At 31.6% G+C, this 20,587-nt stretch overlaps 1 protein-coding gene across 3 annotated transcripts; it reads right to left on the bottom strand.

Moving 5' to 3' along the window:
- Positions 1 to 5,942: 5,942 nt before the first annotated feature.
- LOC109811490 (nuclear pore complex protein NUP1) lies at positions 5,943 to 13,822 on the bottom strand. 3 transcript variants are annotated; one of them, XM_020375249.3, is made up of 9 exons: positions 13,439 to 13,822; positions 12,271 to 12,317; positions 11,549 to 11,673; positions 10,948 to 11,143; positions 10,513 to 10,815; positions 10,344 to 10,430; positions 9,489 to 10,232; positions 8,521 to 9,167; positions 5,943 to 7,871 (listed from the first exon to the last, which is right to left on the bottom strand). In XM_020375249.3, the coding sequence occupies exons 1-9, from the start codon at positions 13,686 to 13,688 to the stop codon at positions 6,371 to 6,373; spliced, it is 3,900 nt and encodes a 1,299-aa protein (XP_020230838.1). In that variant the 5' UTR covers positions 13,689 to 13,822; the 3' UTR covers positions 5,943 to 6,370. The 3 variants fall into 3 exon arrangements, with proteins under 3 accessions (XP_020230838.1, XP_020230837.1, XP_020230836.1); XM_020375248.3 differs by having other exon boundaries at positions 10,936 to 11,143; positions 12,271 to 12,314; XM_020375247.3 differs by having other exon boundaries at positions 10,936 to 11,143; positions 13,439 to 13,821.
- Between the last annotated feature and the right edge of the window lie 6,765 nt (positions 13,823 to 20,587).

Raw genomic sequence — 20,587 nt, 5'->3', positions numbered from 1 at the left:
GCATAAGACCCAATGTCGACAGAACCACCTGTGTCCCCAGAGGAGTCGACCTGAACAACATCCATATCTGCCATATTAACGTACCTAGAAGTGAAGCTTGATCGGTCTTGGTGAAAGTGCTTGAACGCTGCAGCTACAATGTGATTTCGGCTCGGAGTAAACAACAAACGCGTATCTATTGGGTCCCCACCACATGCCTATTTATAGGCCCTCCTCATGTCGGTTTCAAACGACACACCCCCTCGATCACCGTTGGATCAAATTGATCCCACGGTTCACAAAAAAGTAACCCTTTGCATACCATCATTAATACCCAACGGTTACGAACCCAAAAGTCACAACCCTTCACGTCCCCGCAGTTAATACCCAATAGTTGCATATTCAACGGTCACGACTCCTCACCCTTTAACCCAACTGCCAATAGCTGCGTGTCCAATGGTCACGATTCCTCACACTCCAACCCAACCGCCACAATTGAAACCGCACGTTTAACCTTTGCATCGTTTCACTCCCAAAGGCTAGGGGCTTGTGTACCGGAAGGGTCCTATCGGTCACGTGGACCAACACGTGTCGTCCCGTCCCGGAAAGGGACCGACAGATAAAGGCAAGGATTACGGCAATGATCAAGATTAACAAGGAAAAACGTGCGATTAAGGTATAATCAGCCGATTAGCATTGTATTACCTAATTTGGTAAGCTTCAGAAGAGGCCCACTACGAGCAGGGCCCATCAAAGGTAGTATAAATAGGTCACTTATAACGAGGTACGTCACTGTTCATTTATTACCATAGAAAATCGTGTTTGTCCTGACTTGAGCGTCGGAGTGCCTTTTGCAGGTACCTCCCCCCTCCGGAATATCCACCCGAAGCCCGCGTTCGGCCCTTCTACCCACCAGAAGATTACGAGTGTGCCCCCAGACAGGTACAAACATTTTTGGGTAGAAGCATGAAGGAGTACAATACTTGTGAGTGGGGATGCAATGGACTCCTATAGGTAGATAGTAGGTTACTCGTCCCAATCCCATTAGATAAAAATCTATTTGTATCCGCTCATATCCAGAAGAGGGTATGCATTAAGAAGATACTCGAATTTTATAAATACTTGTGAATATCCATGGACATTTGTAAATTTTTTAAAACTTAAAAATTAAAAAAAGTATTACAACTAAATTTAAGTTTGTGCCTGACGTTAATTGTATTGAAATATTAAAGATAAAAGAATTAACATTAAATTTTGAATTTGCATTTAATGTTAATATTCTTGAAAAATTAAAAATAAAAAACTAAAATAAATAAATAAAAGATAAATATATAAGTATTTAAGTAATTTTACTTAATGGGTACTCATAGGTATGGATACCATCATACCCATTCTCGCTCTGTTTATAAACGAGTTAAAAATTACTCATATATGTTACCTATAGATATCCATTTATCCTACTCATTTATTATTTGTGACAATTTTTATATGTGGATATCTGCAAGTGTGAATTTATTTGTTATCCCTAATTATAAACTTAGTGTAAAGATAATATTATGAGACAGTACTTCAAATATCATGTTTTTATGTAACTTATTTTAGTTACTCTAGGAATTCTTTTAAGGAGATTGTTCATAAAAAAGTCAAAAATATAAGGAAGGAAATATTTTGACAAAAACATTGATAATATAATCAAGGCTTAAATATGCTATAGCCAAAGCAAGATGACTTGAAGCATGGAGTATGGAAGCCAAAGTAAGATGACTTTGAAGGGTTTTGATGCTAAAGATAAAATAAAAAATAAAAATTACCAAACATGAATATAAGCATTTTTGGGTTGAAGCATGGAAGACTGTGATAGTTGTTAGCTTAAAGTGAAGATAATATTATGAGATAGCTTTAAATATTCTGAGTTTTGCGTGTTTTTATGTAATTTTTATTTACTCTAGTGATTTTTTTTAGGAGATATATTGTTCATGAAAAAGTCATAATTACAAGAAGGGAAATGAATCAAATGATCACAAAACATTGATAAAATAATTGAGGCTTAAATACAATTATAGTCACTCTAACATAAGCGAGTTTTAATTTTAGATGTGTAAATTCTTTATTTTTATCTTTATAAAATTTAGACTTATAGTTTTTAGTCCCTACTATTAGGTTTGTTTGATTAAATTTTTTTCCTTTTAAGAAATATTTTTAATAAAATAAATATTTTTTATTTTTATGTGTTTGTCTAAAAAAAATTAATAAACAATTTGTGTTTTTGAAAGAAATGTAGGAGTACTCACGTGTTAACAACCATGTGCTGTTATCCTTGTTGAAGTTGTTATCATTTCTGTTGCTATCTCTTGTTGAAGTTGTTATCATTTCTGCTGTTACCTCTTCCTTTTATATAGGTTTCGGTTATTATTAATTCAAATGTATCGTTGATACAAATGTATATAAAAAGCCCACAGCATGAATAAAATAATGAATCACATTAAAATAATACTATACAGTTCTCCCTTTATCTATAAGAAATAACTTCTATCTGCTTTTTAAATAAATGTTTTTTTTTAAATCACTTGTTTAAAAAAATGAAGCTTAAACAAATAGATTCATAATGTGATCATTTTTAAGTACTTATTTATTTATTAAAAAATTAAGTAGTTATATCAGATGTTATTCACAAATATTTGATGATACTATGTGAATGTGTGACACCTTTAAAAAAAAATTAGATCATTAAAACAAATGTTAATTAAGGACCAAAAATATTACTTTTAGATTTCAGCGTGATAAAAGTCAGAAAAATATTTTACAATAATTAAAACTAAAATTTATTCATTATTAAAATCAATATATTTACAAGTTTTTAAAAAATAATAAATAAATAAAAATAAAAATTATAAAGATCAAAATTAAAATTCATTCATTTTATAAAATTAAAAACATGTTTAACTTAATCTTATAAACAAAGTTAAGTCAGTTCAAGTATTAAGTAATCCTATAAACACCACTTCCCGTCCGACTGGCGTGTGTAAGGCATGCCACCAGCTATTACTAGAATCATTTTTAACAAGTGACCAACATGTTATTTGTGTTATAATTCAATTCACTAAACCAACGCCATGGGATGCCTCTTCAAAGGTTTTCCTTGGCCTTGCCACCTTTATTACATGCATGTTGTGTTCTTTCTTACAGCTATTTGCGGGACTAAACCTTAGTTCAGCCCTAACATGTCTTTTCCCTCTATTGCTAGTCCTATATATAAAGTGAGATTCGAGATCCCTCATATATTTACACCTCCATCACTAACTGCAATTGCTAGCTATAGTTTGCGTTAAGGGGCAACCAACTGTTTCCTTTGTTTTTTAAGAGTTTTTTTATGTATGTACATATAAAAGATATAAACAAATGAAAATAAAAATGATTATATTTAATATTAGATATAATGTCAATTATTTTATGTATGAATGACAAAATTGTTTGTGCATATAGCCACATTGTAATAACAACTTACACAATTTATTTTCCAATATTTTCCTTTTTTCTTTCTGGTACATTTCTTTTTCTTGTTATAAAGCGTTCATGGAAAGAATAGGAATCAATTACTATATAAATTACCGAAAAATCTATCTAAGTTAAAAATAACATATATCCTCCTCGTAGTGACAATGTGTCGTTATTGTTCATTTGTTCATCGCTCTCCCTTTCGTTACTTTTTTAACTTTTTTATATGATTTTTATTTCTAAAATATATTAATTTTGCAACACCATGATTTTATTATATTGTGTTTAATATATTTATGTGTTTTTTTAATTTAAATGGGATGTTTGAATATTTTGTATGTTGTGTGATTATTTATGTTTGAGGGGTTGTATTTAATGAGTTGAAAGAAAAAGATAGGTGGAGTTAGGAAGGAATATGTGTATGTTAAAGGATTAATAAAAGAGAGAAGGGTTAATAGGTGGTGTCTGTGGTAGTTGATGGTGGCTTCGAGAGTGAGAGGCTAGGAAGTTTGATCACAGTGGGTCTTCCTTCCCCTACTTCTACTTTTTCCCTAATTGAGAACATTCCCTAGGCAAGGGAAGTTTGAACTTTCTGATTTTGATTGTTTGAGTTTTAGGAAAGTTGATCTTTGATGAACTCATGTGGGGCTGTTGAAATCGGGAGAAAATGTTGGTTGAATCCCTACTGTGGTTGGTGAATTGAGGACTTGATAAGGTCTCGTATTGTTGATTCTTTGAATTGAATTATTAAGGTATTTTTGTTTTGTTTCATATCAAACATGCAAAGAATCAATTCATTTGCATCCAAAATAACGAGAATCATATTTGTAACATATTTGAGTATTAGAAAAATTGATTTTAAGATGTGAAAATTTACATTCATTAGGACAAAGTTATTAATAGTTTCTCCATCAAACAAAATCAATTTTGAAATTTTATCTACCCAAATTTATAATTAAACACTCAAAATCAATATTTATAACAAGTTTTCAAACAACATTTCATGTGAAAATCAAGTCTTTATCCATGTTTATCTAAATGAAAATCACATTACTTTTAACTTATATTTACTCAAAATTAACTATACAAATTCACGTTAATTCAAAATCAATTATATTAATGCATATCCTGACAAACTAAGATTTGTATTATTATAATGTGGTTGATTTTAGATATCTCATTTATAGTGTGTTTATTGTCTTGTGAATTAATGAAAAATTGGGAGAAATGATCGGGTTTCTCTTTGTTTGAGTTGTTGGTTCAGAAATTGTATGATAGGTTATGTTGAGATGCATGTGAAATGGGAATTGCATGATGCGGTAATTGTGTTGTTAGAAGTTTTGCTTTTCCTTGCTTTTGAGGGGTTGGGATGCATTTTGAGGGGCTGAATGGTTTTTGGTAATGTGATGAATAGGAGATTTGGTGAATTTTCTCACGGCTGGATCTTTAGATTGAAGAGTTGATGTGTTTAAGTTGCATGTAGTTGTGTGGTTGATGAAACTGTTAAGTGTGGGATGTGTTATGATGATTGAAAACTTAGAAAATCTTAAAAGAACAATAGAACCTATATTATAACAGAAATTCCAATCTACAAATTGCATAGAGGGCTTAAGCGAATTTGAAATGGTCTAATGCAATTTTTTTCAAATAAACCATGTTCACCTCGTAGTGGCTGCTTCGTCATTGTTCATTTATTCACCGCTCTCCCTTTCTTTTTCTTTTTCAAAATTTTATTTGATTTTCATTCCTAAAAATATATTAATTTCTTTTAGAAATTTGTTTTAAAAAATGTCAGTGTTCAACTTCCGTTACTTTTTGTTTCTATTTTTTGAATATTCTTTTTATACATGTTCAAAAGCAATAAAATAAGAACAAATAAATAATAGGAAAATATTTCTTTGTGCTGCTAGATAACAAATTTTTTTTTTCAAAATCAAATTTACCTTAAATAAAAAAGATAAAATTGGAAATATAGCACTTCCAGATTAAGTGATGAAAATAAGATGCTGAAGTTTTCTTTGCATGAATATTAAAAAGATAAGGTGATAAAAAAATACAAAAAAAACATAAAATATAGAATTTGTTTCTCCTTTTAATAAAATATAATTTAGTTATCACCAGTATTTATAATTGTGTATGTTATAAATGACTTGAGAAATTTTAATAGTTAAAATTATTATAGTTTTATATTATTTTTTCCTTATTCATCCTTGAAAATTCCTTACTGACAGATTACAAGCTTCAATTGAAAACTCGATATCAAAAAATAAATAAATTCTTTAGACAATATATGAGAAACGCGGATAATAATACTAGTTGACAAATAACGACAAAAAATAAATAAAAGTAAAAAATACTAGTTCACGAATCACGCGGTTCGGAAAGCAGCAGCAAAATTTATGTTTAAACAAACAAGGCACCAAAATATAACGTATGGCGAAAAAAGCCAGTTTCCAAACAAAACTCCGTAAAGAAAAGAAAAGACCTAGAAGCTAATAATCATTCACAGATTGCTCACTTAATTGTAAGTTATTTGACAACCAGCTAAGCCATAAATTCATGCCTATTTCTGGCTATGATACAAGTAACGAGAATACAGGGATTTTGTGAACATAACTGACCAAATCTTCGATCTAGAACTATGACCTAAAACCATTACAAGTACAGCATATTATGTTCGACCATATCATACTATTACAAAATTGTGAAAAATTATGCCTTGCACTCTATAAGCAAGACAAATGAGATTGACAACCTTGCATCTGATGATCTGCGTCACTTCTCCTAACTGGACACAAGTTCAGGAATCACTCACCTTTAGAGCTTATTAATTTGTTGCATTAATCAAGTGCAGCCCGCAGCAGCCACAGAAATAACCATTTCATAAACAATAGTCTTACTTCTTCCTCGGCCTATGTTTAACTTTCACAAATTTTCGACCAGCCTTGTCACCCCCACCAGTACCCAATGAGAAACTCCCACCAGCATTAAATTCGAGACTGCCAGAAGCCTGAAATGGAGATGGATTCTGGGGAGCAATATTCTGTTGACTGCCAAACTGGAAAGGATTCGCTCCTGTTGGAGTTGATGCTCCAAATGCAAAATTTGATTGAAGTGGGGCAGGTTGTTGACCAAATACCGGGGTTGCAGGTGTTGCTGCTTGAACTGTGTCTTCAGCCATGCTATCCTCCATGCTCATCTGATCATTATTATTAGCAGAAGCTGAAACAAAAGTGAAGACAGGAGTAGAACTTCCGAAAGCAGGCTGTGTGTTGATAGTAGGTGCAGCAGAACTGAATGAAAACTGAGGTGTTGAAGCAGATGATCCAAACATCATGGGAGAACTTGTAGAAGTAACAGAAGGAGTGGATGCTACAAAAGAAAACCCAGAGGTAGATGAAGATGATGAACTAAAAGAAGAACTAAAGGAAAACCCAGAGGAAGGTGAAGACGATGAACTAAAGGAAGAGCCAAATGGAGATGATTTGCTGGGCTGCCAACTTGAAAGCCCAAACACAGAAGAACTTGTGCCACTACTGGAGCTAACAGGGTTGGCTTCCAAAGAAGAAGCAGGGGCACTTTGTCCAGAAGTTGTACCCGCATTGAAAATGTTAGTAGTGGCCGAATTTGAAGAAGGAAACAATGAACTCCCTGAAGAAAAAGCTGTGTTCCCAGTCAACCCAAACAATGGGGATGATGCAGATGAACCAAATGCCACTGACTGACTCTCAGACGAAGTTGAGAAACCACTAGTAACAGAAGATGCCAGAGCAGCAGAAACCGACCCACTTGTAGTGCCAAAGACAGAACCGAGGGACTGGCTATTTCCAGTTGCCGTTGTTGAGGAACTAAACCCAAAAATGCCACTCCCTGTGCTTCCAACTGCAGCAGAAGAGCTTCCAAAAATGCCACTCTTGTTTTCCACTGGTTCTGAGCCAGAAGATGATACAGGTAAACTTGATGGTAAAGGGGAAGATCCAAATTTGAAAAATGAAGTTGTGGGAGATGAAGATGCCACTTGGGCGGAGGAACTGCTATTGCTGGCTGCAACTACAGAAGGGGTGCTAGAGGAGGTTACAGTGGCACTAATGCCACTGTTGCTTGCTGCATCGGATGAGCTACTGAATATATTCTGACCTGTAAAATTCTTTGTTGGCATAGGTGGAAATGCAGAGGAGAATGCAGGGCTTGAAGCAGCAGGTCCATTATTTTCATTTGAACTGTTGCCAAAAGTAAATATATTTGCGGATGGTGTTAACAATGGCGTTGATGCTGCAGAAGAAACTGGTTCAGGTGACCGAGCAGAGAAACTAGTTACTATATTAGTCTTAGCACCAGAATTATCTGAATCAAGAGCTTTTGGCATTGAATCAACAGCACCGGCAACGGTAATTGAGCTGCAAACGAATAGGACATTTAGTACATCTATGACCCTAAGACCAAAAGTAAAACGCCTTTTGTAAATCAATATATGCCCGAACAATAAAAGGGAAGAATGAAAAGTGTTAAATAAGCATATAAGCTATTATACAGAACACAGGGAATATGAGTGAGTGTTTAGGAAACATTATTTTCCCACTTTTCAGCTGTTTGTGAATAAAGCTAGTTGTTTGGGAAACTAGCTGAAATTTATAAACAGCTTTATTTTTTTTTGAAAAATAAGCTGTTTTTATAAAGCTAAAAACTTGAAACTTTGATTGTATCCAAATGAAATTAAACATCTTAAAATTGCTTATTAGCAAAATTACCCTAACAAAATTTCATGTTGATTCTAATTGATTATAACAATAATGCTATAATCAACTATTCATATAATCTATTATTGAAATAGTCTAATATTTACAGTTTTACTACATACACCCTAAGAAGTTAACTATGATAAAAAGATGTACTCCCAGAGAGATTCCTTTTTTTCACTGACAAAGTAAAAAAGAACAGGTAGAACAGACACATTATAACTAATCAATAAAATAAACTACGTCTACATGAGATTAAAGACTTGTTCCGAAAGGCATTTAAAGGCAAGCCAAAATCACATACACTAACCTGATTGTGCTTTTTGGTTTTGAGTCAGAAGAGCCAAATTTGAACACAGCAGATTCACCAACAGATGAAGAGAAAGTAAATGGCACTTGTGGAACATTATCAACATTTTTGAGGAAGCCAGAATTAACCAAAGGAGCATCAGCACCTGTCTCTTTTGATGATGCAACCTTCTCCAAACCAAATAGTGGACCTGACTTAGTAGAGTCCTTTGATGGAGCATCAGCAGCTGTCATCTCTGTCGATGGAACAACTTTATTCCCAAAGTTAAATGTGGGAGCATTAGCAACTGATCCATTTGGTGTAGTAGACTTGTTAGAGCCTAAATTTGTGTTAAAAGCAGCTGTACTTGCACCTGTAGTTGGCTTAACAATAGGATCAGAGGCAGAAGAAGTTATAGAAGTCGGCACATCACTCTTCTCTTCAACTTTAGACCCATCAGCTGTCCTGACATGAGGTTTACCATCTATTGTAAAAATTTTGGATGGCATTAACACCGATGAACCTGGGGGCTTCTCTGGGACGGCAGTTCCAATGGCAGGGGTAGTTCTATCAGCCACAGAAGCAGAGACTGTTGTTTCTTTCCCCAAAGTAGAGAAAGTAGGCACAGCTCCATTAGGATAGGCATCATCATCCAGCTCCAGATAATCCTTTACAAGATAGAGAAGGAAAAAAACAACAGTGAATAATCATAATCACAGATTGAATCATATTTTTCATTTAAAGTCCACCGCTTTATGTCTGTCAAATTAAATCAGATGTATTCAAAAAAAAAAATTCCAGACAACTGCTTCAATCATCACTATTTGAAAGCAAGAAACAAATCACTATGAACAAGATCAATAGCCCCAGCTCTTTCCACTAAGATAAAAACTAATAATTAACAAGAAAAAACATTAAATCTACAAATGATTTAAATAAAGACAACTAAATAAAACCATGACAGAAAATAATTAAGTAAAATATCAAACCTCGGGTGCACTCATATGGAATGCCCTGTTTTTTTGTGGAGGATGAGAAACAGGTTTTGTTCCAGAGGAATCTCCAGATTTTAAAATAGATATATCTTGCTTCCTTTGGCCTGTAGCCTTTGCATCAGTTACAATAGGAACTGATACATTAGTAGCAACAAACTTCAATGGACCATTTTCAGTTTCATCTATCTTTGATTTTAACTTTTGAGCACTAGCAGAAAAATTTCCTCCAAGTGTGCCATCCAAACCATTATCCCGTATGTTATCCAGGAATTTAGATGAATCTACTGTCTCCATACTTCGAAGAGCCTGTCCTTGTAACATGGATGAGGACAACTTTGTTGGAGATTTATCGGCCAGAGTTGGTAGCCTCGTTTCTGGTGATTTTTCTTTAGGAGAAACCAACTTATCAAGTTGCTGGAGTATTTTTGAGGCTGTCTCACTAGATTTAGAGTGTAAAGGAGGAACACTGGTGCTAGGCATGGTGTCATCTACATTTTCTGCAGACAATTTCATATGCCTATGCTTAGATTCACCCAACAGATTAGGCTTCTGCATGGAAGATGATGGTTGCTGACCCGCATCAATGTCAACTCCATTCCTACCTATAGATAGAGGATTTCCTGAATGAGGCAAGGTCAAAGCTTTAGAAGATAGAAGATTAGACTTGTGACGGATTCTACGGATAGGACCAAAAGATCCTATATCGTTATCTAATACAGAACTTCTGCGTTTCAATACCTGCAGAAAGAGGGGAGTGGAAAAAAAATAAAAATCCAGTAAAATACCCCTCAAAGAGAACTCTTAAATATACACTGAAATGATAGGACTTGAAACCACAAATATCTGTACCCCTTGTTTAGATCCAGAAATCATATCATGATCAACCGCATTCTGAGCCGAAGATGATGGCTCACCTTCAACAGCAGCCCTGGCAACCTGTAAGAGAGACCATATATGATTTTCAACACTAGAAACATCATGATAAAAGAAAATATATATCATTCAGTAAATGGCAAACCTTGGGCAAAGAGCCTGGATAAGCTCTCGCATAAGGTGTTCGAGCCATACTATATATTGCGGATCTGCCACGAGATCTTGGAGTCACAAAACCATTTTCATGAACCCTAGAAAGGGTACTAGTAGCCCTTGGCACAATTGACATAATAGGGGATTTCTGAGCAAAGTGTTGACTTTTTAGTAAGGCTGTTTCCTCCCTGGGAGAACTTCGCAATCCTAACATCGATGGGGATAACTTTGAAGGCCTGCTCCCCATGTAAGCCTTGGCAAGCTCCGCAGGGGAAGCAACATCATCAACAGAAACCTATAGACATTAAATAAACACATCAAATGGATCATCTCATGACAGGTAATTAACAATTTCACAAGTACAATCATACATCCAAACATATATGAAAGATAGGTATAAAACAAATGGTCATACATTGGAAGAAACCTTAGTAACATATGGGGTTGAAACAAGATGGTTTTCAATCTGATTTTCTAATGCTGGAGTTTTGGGATATTCTTCCTTTTGTTCACGAGGCAAAATTGGATCTGATGGCACCACTTCTGTTCTCTTCCCTTCTTCCCCAACAAGTGAATCCACAGTTCTTGAACGCATAAGTTCCGTCAAATGCTCTATCTCTGATCTGTGGAATATTACACCCTCATCATGTGCAGAACAAAAAAACACTTGTTCCGAAAAGAATGTTGTCTAAGAATGTAAAATGACATTAATTTGAAATGGCCGGCAGGAAGAAGCAAATTGTAAATTTCAAAGCAAGAACTTAACAAGCTTCAATAAATTATACAGGAAGTGCAAATTACACAATAACAACCATCAAGCACTATGCCATGAGGTATGCTCAGCTATATAGATCAAGCAACAACATTGGCTCTAAAAAGCACCAGAAGCTTCTACTGTATTTCACCGATCCATGTCATAAATAAACAACTAAGTTACATGTTGGCACTTGGCAGCAAACTACCAAACACAGACCAGCCAACCCAGTACCAAAATCCACATGCAGTCATGCACATCATACAAAGCATACCTGGTGAAAGTTTTCTGCTTTAATAGTTTCTCAAGTTCAGTTAATTCATGTCCATCAGAACTGTTGATTTGGACACTAGTTTCACCTGCTACTGCATGTTGCTTGCCAGAGGATTCATTTGCAACCTGTTTCTCCTCAAACAGCCAACAACAAAACAAAAATACAATCACAATTCGCAACAATGATAAGAAAAACTAACATCAATAAACTTGACATATTTAGACAAGAATCAAAATACTAGTGACAACCTTAACCAACAAGGAGTAAATTTATCCAATCAAATCAACAGAACAAGTTTATGAATTTCCAGTGAAAATTATCCATCTTGTCAGAACTTTACAAACAAATAATATTTGTCTTGGCAAGCACATTTAAAATTATTCCTTTGAAAATGATAAATAAATTGACTGAATTTTTTCAAAGCTTTCAATAATGATTAGTTAATAAAAAATCTTATTTGATTATTTTTTATTTAGTATACCAACCATCAAGAGAAAAAAGTAAAGCTTCATTATTACTCAACCTTTTTAACAACCTAATTTTAAGTCGTAATTTACTAATGGAATAACCAAAAAACTATTAGTAGGCTAGTAGCAAAATGAAAGCATAAATGATACACAGAATTTATTTAATTTAAAGCCAAATGCATGTTCATCACACCCAAAATACAATTCCTAAGGATATGCAAACAGAAATAAGATATGTGAAGCATGCATACTTACAATGAGAGCTGTTTCCTGATGAAGGTCCCTCACTTCTTGTACAGCTTCTGTGCCAAAAAAATACCATAAAGTAAAAACATGGAATCATGTTCGTTGACTATAATATCAAAAAAAACAGCACACAAAATGAAGGGGAAAAATAGGGAAAAATCACAGAGAAGTTACAACTTACAATTTACCTTCACAGCTTTACCACAGATTATTACCCCAATTTACAACTAGTACACAGAAAAATAAGGAAATCGACGAGCCTAGAGAAAAATTCCACAGCCATTGGTTCCCATTTCTCAATTACAGTGTCCTACTCTCAGCTTCGAATGAGATATGTAAGCCAAAAACTTAATTGTCGATAAAGATTAAATAATATCATTTAAGAGTACAAATTATACCATCTTAATCACATTCTTATAGATATTATTTACAAACTATTACCACATCAGGGGTATGATGGGAACTACTGAGGCACTGGCTGAATCTAAAACTCTACATCCAATTCATTCTGTCAGTGCACCAACCTGAAGCCAACTCAAGTCTGTTCAGCGACACAGTCCAATTCAAAAAACCGCACATGCACCCTTCTCGCAGAAACAACCCATTCTTATAAACTTAAAAAACATACTCACATCTAGTGCTCCATCCTAACATTATAACTAAGATAAGGGCTTTCCACTTACCCTTGCCATTCACCTCCCCAATTTCAAATGTTACTCATTGAATTCTATTCTATCCTTCCGGCCAATCATCGAAACACAAAGCAAAATTTAACATCGCATTTACGCGATATTTAAATTACAGTGCCCCCTAATTACGGATTCATGTACAAAACATAACACACAAGTCTTGTTATTCAGCGAGTATCAGAATATACCCAGTATCATATTCATACCACAGCAAAAGTCTCAACCTTTCAGAAACATAACACACCCAGCAACATAGGAACTAAAATTCAAGTAGTTCCGAACCGCACAACAACATTATTAATTATCAAAATGCCGCATTAAATGCTTTCAAAATTGAAGCCATTGGCATTATTAATTATCAGCAAAAACGCCGAAGAAATTATATTCGCATGAGTTAAAAAAAAAAACATTTTAAAAGAAAAACCTAAAATTATCTTCCAATCAAAATGAATCAAAATTTTCCATTTTAGAGAGAGAGAAAGAGAAACCTTGTGGTGGTGGTGGTGCAGGAAGGCGTTTGCGGAAAACGGAGGCGAAGATTCTGTTAGCGCTAGAAGCGATGAGCCTCTGCGCGGGATCCACAAGCTTCGAGAACCAACCGTTGTTCCTGTTAGGGTTTCGCAGCGCTGTCGGTGGCCGATCGTACGGCGTCGTTGGGGTTTTGCGTAACGGTCGCTTTCGGAACTTGCCGAACCCGCCGCCGCCTTCGTAAGCGTTCTCTTCACGCGCCGGCGCCATGAGAGAGAGAGAGAGAGAGAGAGGCAGAGAGAAAGAGAGAAAGCTTCGAATTCGAGAGAGGAAGTTCAGAGCGAGCAAAATTAGGGTTTTAATCGCAGAGAGAGAAAGGAAGAGAGAGAGAAAGAATAAAATAAAATAAGATAATAGGAAATGGAAGAAAATAAATAATTGTTGGAGAATAATAATGAAACAGGGTAACGGATATCCGATGGATGTGTGTGAGCCTTCAAGAAGAGAATCTCACTTCTTTTGCTAATTTTTATTTTCGTTTAAATATATCTTTACACTCCCAAATTCTCAAATTTAATTTTTTTATTTTTAGTTTTCATAATTCATAAATATTTTTATCTTTTAAATTTAAAAGTTATATTCTTAGTTCTTAAAATAAATAAAAAATATATATATTATTTTAATTACTTTCAATTTATTGTTATTAATTCTAATATTAGTGGCTAAAATATTATTTTAAAATTCATAAAGATTAAAAAGATAAATTTCATTTGAAAGAGAAAAATAATAATTTTGGATATTTCAAATACTAAAAACATAAGTTTTAAAATTAGAGACTAAAAAAATATATTCCAAATTTGTAAAATTAAAAACATAATTAAGTCTTTTAATTTTAATTTTTTTAATTTTTATATTTATTAAAACAAATACATAATTGACTAAAATTTGATTAATAATTTATTTAAAAATGTAACTTCTCTTAAAAAAATTATAAAAAGAGAATAAGAATTTAGTACTTCTAACTACATATTTAAGAGACAAAATTATCTTTTAATTATATAATATTTCATTAATTTTTATTTTTATTTTACTTTTTTTTTCTTTTCCTTTCTCTTTCTCTTTAGTCATTTTCTTAAAAGAAAGCAGATGGCAGACTGGCAGTAATTGAATATTTTTTTAAAAAAAATATAGTTATTTTTATTCATTGTCGTACTTTTTATTTTATTTTGTTACGCATCTTAATATCTTTATCTTGTAGGTTTAAATTTCTTCAATTAACATTAATGTAATCTATACTAATTAATAAATATATATATATATATATATATATATATATATTTTAATAATCATTTTGTTCTCCAAATTTTGTTGATTATTATATTTTTTTATTTTAAAAAATTTGAAAAAATAATATTTTTTTATTAAAATGAAGACCTTAAAATTAATGGACTAATCATTAATATATATTTATTACTCAATATTTATTTTTATTTTATTTTTATTAAAGACATAAAATACCTCAACTTACTAATAAAATATAAATTATCATTAAATTAATATTTTTTTAATTAAACTAATTGTTTTCTGAATTTAAGGGTTTTTTATTTGTATTACTTTTTGATAACTATAAAAAAATAATATAAAAAAAGAGTATAAATGTGTTTTAGATAATACTCCGGCTATCTCTTGTAATGCAAAACTTCTGTTATATAATATGATTATCCTATATTTAAACATGTGCACAGAGAAATAGCATGGGAAAATAATAAATGTTTAGTTTCCGATAATACAATAGTTGATTGATATCAAAATTATAAAATTGCAAATAAATCATTAGAACTTTATTTTTTAAAATGTGATTTTTTATTGATTTAATAGCAATTTTGTTATTGATAGGAATCATGGTTTAATAGTATTTTGATGTAGTTTGAGATGTTCATCTTCTTATTAATGAATATTAGAGAATACTTTAATGGTGTTTTTTTTTTTCAAGTATAACATATTTAAGTGGTATATAACCTATGATTAAATGTTCATAATGAACTAAACTATTGTAAATTTTCATGAAAGGATGTAATTTGAAAAGATTTAACTTTTGGATATGAATGGACTGTGATAATTATACACAAAAGGATAAATTTTTATTTTAACTTTTTCAATAATTATGCCTTAAAATATAACCTATAATTAATTGAGTGGATTTATAAGGTGTTAAACTATTATAACTTCTAGCCATCAACAACTATTATAACGTTTCATGAAAAAATATGGCTTTTCATCAAGGGGGTGTGAATTAAAAAACTTTAAAATAAACACTAGACTCGTCAAATTTGAGAAAAGAGAAAAGTAAAATCTTATTTTACACATTTTTAAACATTCAAAGGAATGATGTTAAAAGTGGTTCTAAATTTTAAATAAATATTTACTTAATAATGAGATGGAAAAAATAGTAAATATTTTACTTGCGAATATTCATATTTTAAAAATGTTAAAAATAGTTTTAATTATATATAAGATAATTTGATTTAATTTATTTTTATACTAAATATAGGTATCATAATTATTATTTTTTACTGCAAATATATATTACAAAATTATTTTTCATATAAATATACCATTTAAAATTACTCATATTGTGTTTTATTATATTTTTTATATTTTAATTTTAATTTTAATTTTTTTTATCAAATATTCATGATACTTGTGGGTATTGGTAGATATATTAAAAATTAATGGATGCTTACAATAAATAGGATAGGTGACATGAAAATATCTTATTCTTTATCTCATTTTCATCACTAATCTTTTAATCTTCTGCAATTAAATTTTTTATGCACAAATTAAGAATAACAATAAATATATCATGTTTTATACAATTATATTAAAATAGTTTCACTCTTTCAATAAATACATTAATGTTAATTATGATAATGAAAAAAATTTATGGAAAAAAAAACTAGGAAAAAAGTTAATATTATATTAAAAGTGAAAATATAATTTTTAGACATTCTTCAAATGTCAAAACTATAATTAATTTTAAAAAATAAACAAATTGATGAACAAATAATTAATAAGGGCGGAAGTTAGTACCATGAACCTATGATAATTATTTTAATGTCTTAATTTATGTAACTATAATTCAATTAGGTATTCATAGAGTGAAAAATAATTAATATAAGTTTATACATTTATTGCATCTTAGAAACGGAACTATAATGAAACTATTCATCATGCTCTACATTATAGTTCAGATTAAAAATAAGAAAATTTTCAAACTACATGAAAGGAAACAGTGCATTTCCAAAAATGCAAGAAACGGAATTATAATGAATTTCGTACAAGAATTGTATATTTTATATATATGTAACAAATGATGCTTCAAATAAATACCAAGAAATCAAAGATTTGCATATTGTTAGACATTTAGAATATCTCATGTTCCTCTTAAATTTTAAAATATATTATCACATGACTTTTCTATAAAACTAAAAAAAAAAATGGTTCATGGAATTCAAAGAATATTAGAATAGTCAACTTTTGTATGTATGATTCACAAAGTTGCAATTTTGTTTTTGGTAATTGGTTTGCTACAAAAGGATAAAGAGGCTACAGGTTCATGAGCTTCCACTTCACATATATATGTTACATTATTTTATTATCTTAATAATAAATGGTTATAAAAACATGTCGAAACCTGAATTTATTTAGGAAAATGATTTTCAAAACATCTTTATAATAAAGTTATGATTCATTTTCTTTTTTTATGGTTGTGGAGTACATAGGAAATGTTTTGTCTAGAGAACATTATCTGCGGTTATCCGGTCAAAAGTTATCCTTAAAGCTACTTCACTCTTCAAGTGAAGTCACTTCATTGTTCAGGATTTTGAGTTCTCTTGAATGTGAATGAAGATTCACTATGTGTAACATTAAACAAGCTCACTTATATGTTAAAGTGTGGAATAAAGTAAATATTATCTTAAAGTTTTAGGTAAATGCGTGAAAGATGTTAAGATTCTTTAGTTCTTAATTCTTAAATGCGTCTATTACTTTATCAAAATGTTGAGTGATTTTTTTTTACACTAACTTTTTAATACTCTCTTTAGTAGTAATTGAAATTTATTAAAAGTTATAAATTTTGATAAATATTACTACTAAATTGAGAGAAAACACAAGTAAATAAGATGTGAGACCAATATAAGTTATGGTTTCCAATAAATTTCATTTAATGATAGTGTTAAAAAAAATTGTTGTTAACATTCCTTTTATTTTATATTTTTTGTGAATGTTCTTATTAGATACTTGGTAATATTGGAAAAAGAAGTTTTTTTTGTATCTTTATATTATTTTAAAAAATATATCTTTTTGAGGGAGAAAGAAAAAGTAATTGCAAGCAATTTAACAAAGGACAGTAGGTAAATTAGGAGATAATCATAAAAAAATGTATAAATTAGGGATAAATTTGTTTAAAAGAAAAATAGACACCAAAAAATGATATCTCTTTTATATCACATGTGTCATCTGTATAAAATAAATATGATTAAATTATATAAGATTATTATGAATAATAAAATTCACTCTTCGAATAATTAACATAATCATATATTCTTAATTTAAACTTTAGATTATTAATTAAGTTAAAAGAACATCACATCAATCACACTACATATTTGATAGTAATATATCTACTCTATTTAATTTTTTTTTGTCCAATTTTACACCTTTAAATTATAATCTAATAATATTAGGTAAATGGTAACATATAATTTTAACAAGTCTTTATTATTTTTTAAAATTTAAGCTAAATTATATTTGTATCCTTTATCTTATTTTTTAAAAATTTATTTTGGTCTTTTAAATGTTAAAATGTTTTTGTCCTTTATCTTTTATATTTGAAATAAGTTGGTTATTTTAAAACAATAATCATTTTCAATTTTGAGACATGATTTTAAATCAACTTTTGACCGATTCAAGATATAAAATTTGTAATGTTAGGTTCCTTTATATGAAAGTTATGAAATGCAATTAATATTAAAATCTCAAATGACTATAAATATAGTGAAAATTGTGACACTCACTACCTCGCACACCATAATACATAAATAGTATGAAATTGAAATACTTAATGTAAAATAATGAACTTAAAATCCTTACAAATAAAGAGAATCACATTGTTAACATAAAATAACTTAATGGAAATAATGAAATTACAAAGGAATTAAAACCAAAGCTCTCAATTTTAATAACATGAAAAAAACTCTTAAATTAATCCTAACCATGTTTCGATGTCACATGTGCTATTAGAGCACCCCTCATGAAACCTGGGTCTTATCACCGACATCTTCAACAACATGTTGATAATCATCTAAAGAAACCACAAGAACAATAAACAAACAAACAAACAAAGGAGTGAGAAACATTTCACTTTCACTTATGGTGCAAGAATGTCACTAGTAGTTAAACACAAACAAATGTACAATAAGACATAGCATATACAAATAAATGTCATTATCACACTTGGTTCATTCATAGCATAATAAAAAATAACAGATAACATTACAATACATTATGCAATGGACACGAACAACATATTATCATGCATGTGGCATTAGTAAAACATCACATATCACATTTGTTGGATCGAGCGCTTACCACTAGGCCAAAAGCTATAGCTGATAGTCAGGGCGCAACTCTTTTTACTTAAGAGCGCAGCAGCCCAAGCGCCATGATTCGACAGTGACTTGGCCCACCTAGCCTCCGCCACGGGACAATTGATGCAACCCGCAATAATCTCCCCCTCAGCAATTGCCCCGCAGGGTATCGAACTCATGACCTTGGCTCTGATACCAATTTTTGGATCGAGCGCTTACCACTAGGCCAAAAGCTATAGCTGATAGTCAGGGCGCAACTCTTTTTACTTAAGAGCGCAGCAGCCCAAGCGCCATGATTCGACAGTGACTTGGCCCACCTAGCCTCCGCCACGGGACAATTGATGCAACCCGCAACAATCTCCCCCTTAGCAATTGCCCCGCTAGGTATCGAACTCATGACCTTGGCTCTAATACCAATTGTTGGATCGAGCGCTTACCACTAGGCCAAAAGTTATAGCTGATAGTCAGGGCGCAACTCTTTTTACTTAAGAGCGTAGGAGCCCAAGCGCCATAATTCGACAGTGACTTGGCCCACCTAGCCTCCGCCACGGGACAATTGATGCAACCCGCAATAACATTTGTGCATTGTTGTTAGCAATACACGTAGAGAAGTTTAGGAATACATGTCAAGTCACACTCTCTATGCACTCTTACTAGGAGCACATACGATCAAGATTTGGTCAAGATAGTTGAGCTGCGCAAGATACATCCCATGCACACAAAAGGTGAGACTAGCACTTTAAAACCAAGCTATCCCCAATAATTGATCTCTAAGCTTTTGTAGAAGGGGGTCTATCCTAGTGGTGTATTTCATATCGTATCCTTAAGACACTATTATGCATATGATACATGTCAACTGATCTCATATCATATAATCATCAACTATTCTTAATATAATAATTAACAATTCAACTATACTAATTAAATATTAACAAATCAATGGCATAAGGAATCACATCACTACAACTCATACATAGCTCACAATCATATCAATAACAGACTCGCATATCACAACTATTTATCATCATTAATTAGTACAATGATTACATGTGTTCACAATTCAATGCAACAATTACACATCATGTAATACACCTCAGGATAAAATAATTATGAGATTGTCTAATCATATGTTATAGTTACTAAGAGATCAATCACTAAACATTTAAATCAATAGCTTAACTAGCCTAGTAACCTTATCAATATCACACGTTAAGTCATTAAACATTGCTATCATCAAAACACCTTAAGTCGTTAACAATCAACTTACATCATAACTTATTAACAATTAATTTATCCCATGATTTATCTTTCTTAGACATTGATATAGGTACCTTAAATCATTTGTAAGATCAAACACTTAAAGGGTAAAGTTATTCATCATCACTTTAAATTGCATACTTGGAACATTGTACCCTAGACTTATACTACTACATAAAGCATCAACATAGGCTGAAAAAATGTTAAATTAGTTGCATTGAATGGAACAAATGCATCACTAAACCATTTGGCAATCACAAAGTC

This window comes from Cajanus cajan, chromosome 7 (assembly GCF_000230855.2).
Source record: "Cajanus cajan strain Asha chromosome 7, NIPB_CcT2T_4, whole genome shotgun sequence".
Lineage (NCBI taxonomy): Eukaryota > Viridiplantae > Streptophyta > Magnoliopsida > Fabales > Fabaceae > Cajanus > Cajanus cajan.
The sequence above is the reverse complement of the archived record's forward strand: the minus strand, read 5'-3'. Positions and strand labels throughout refer to the sequence as shown.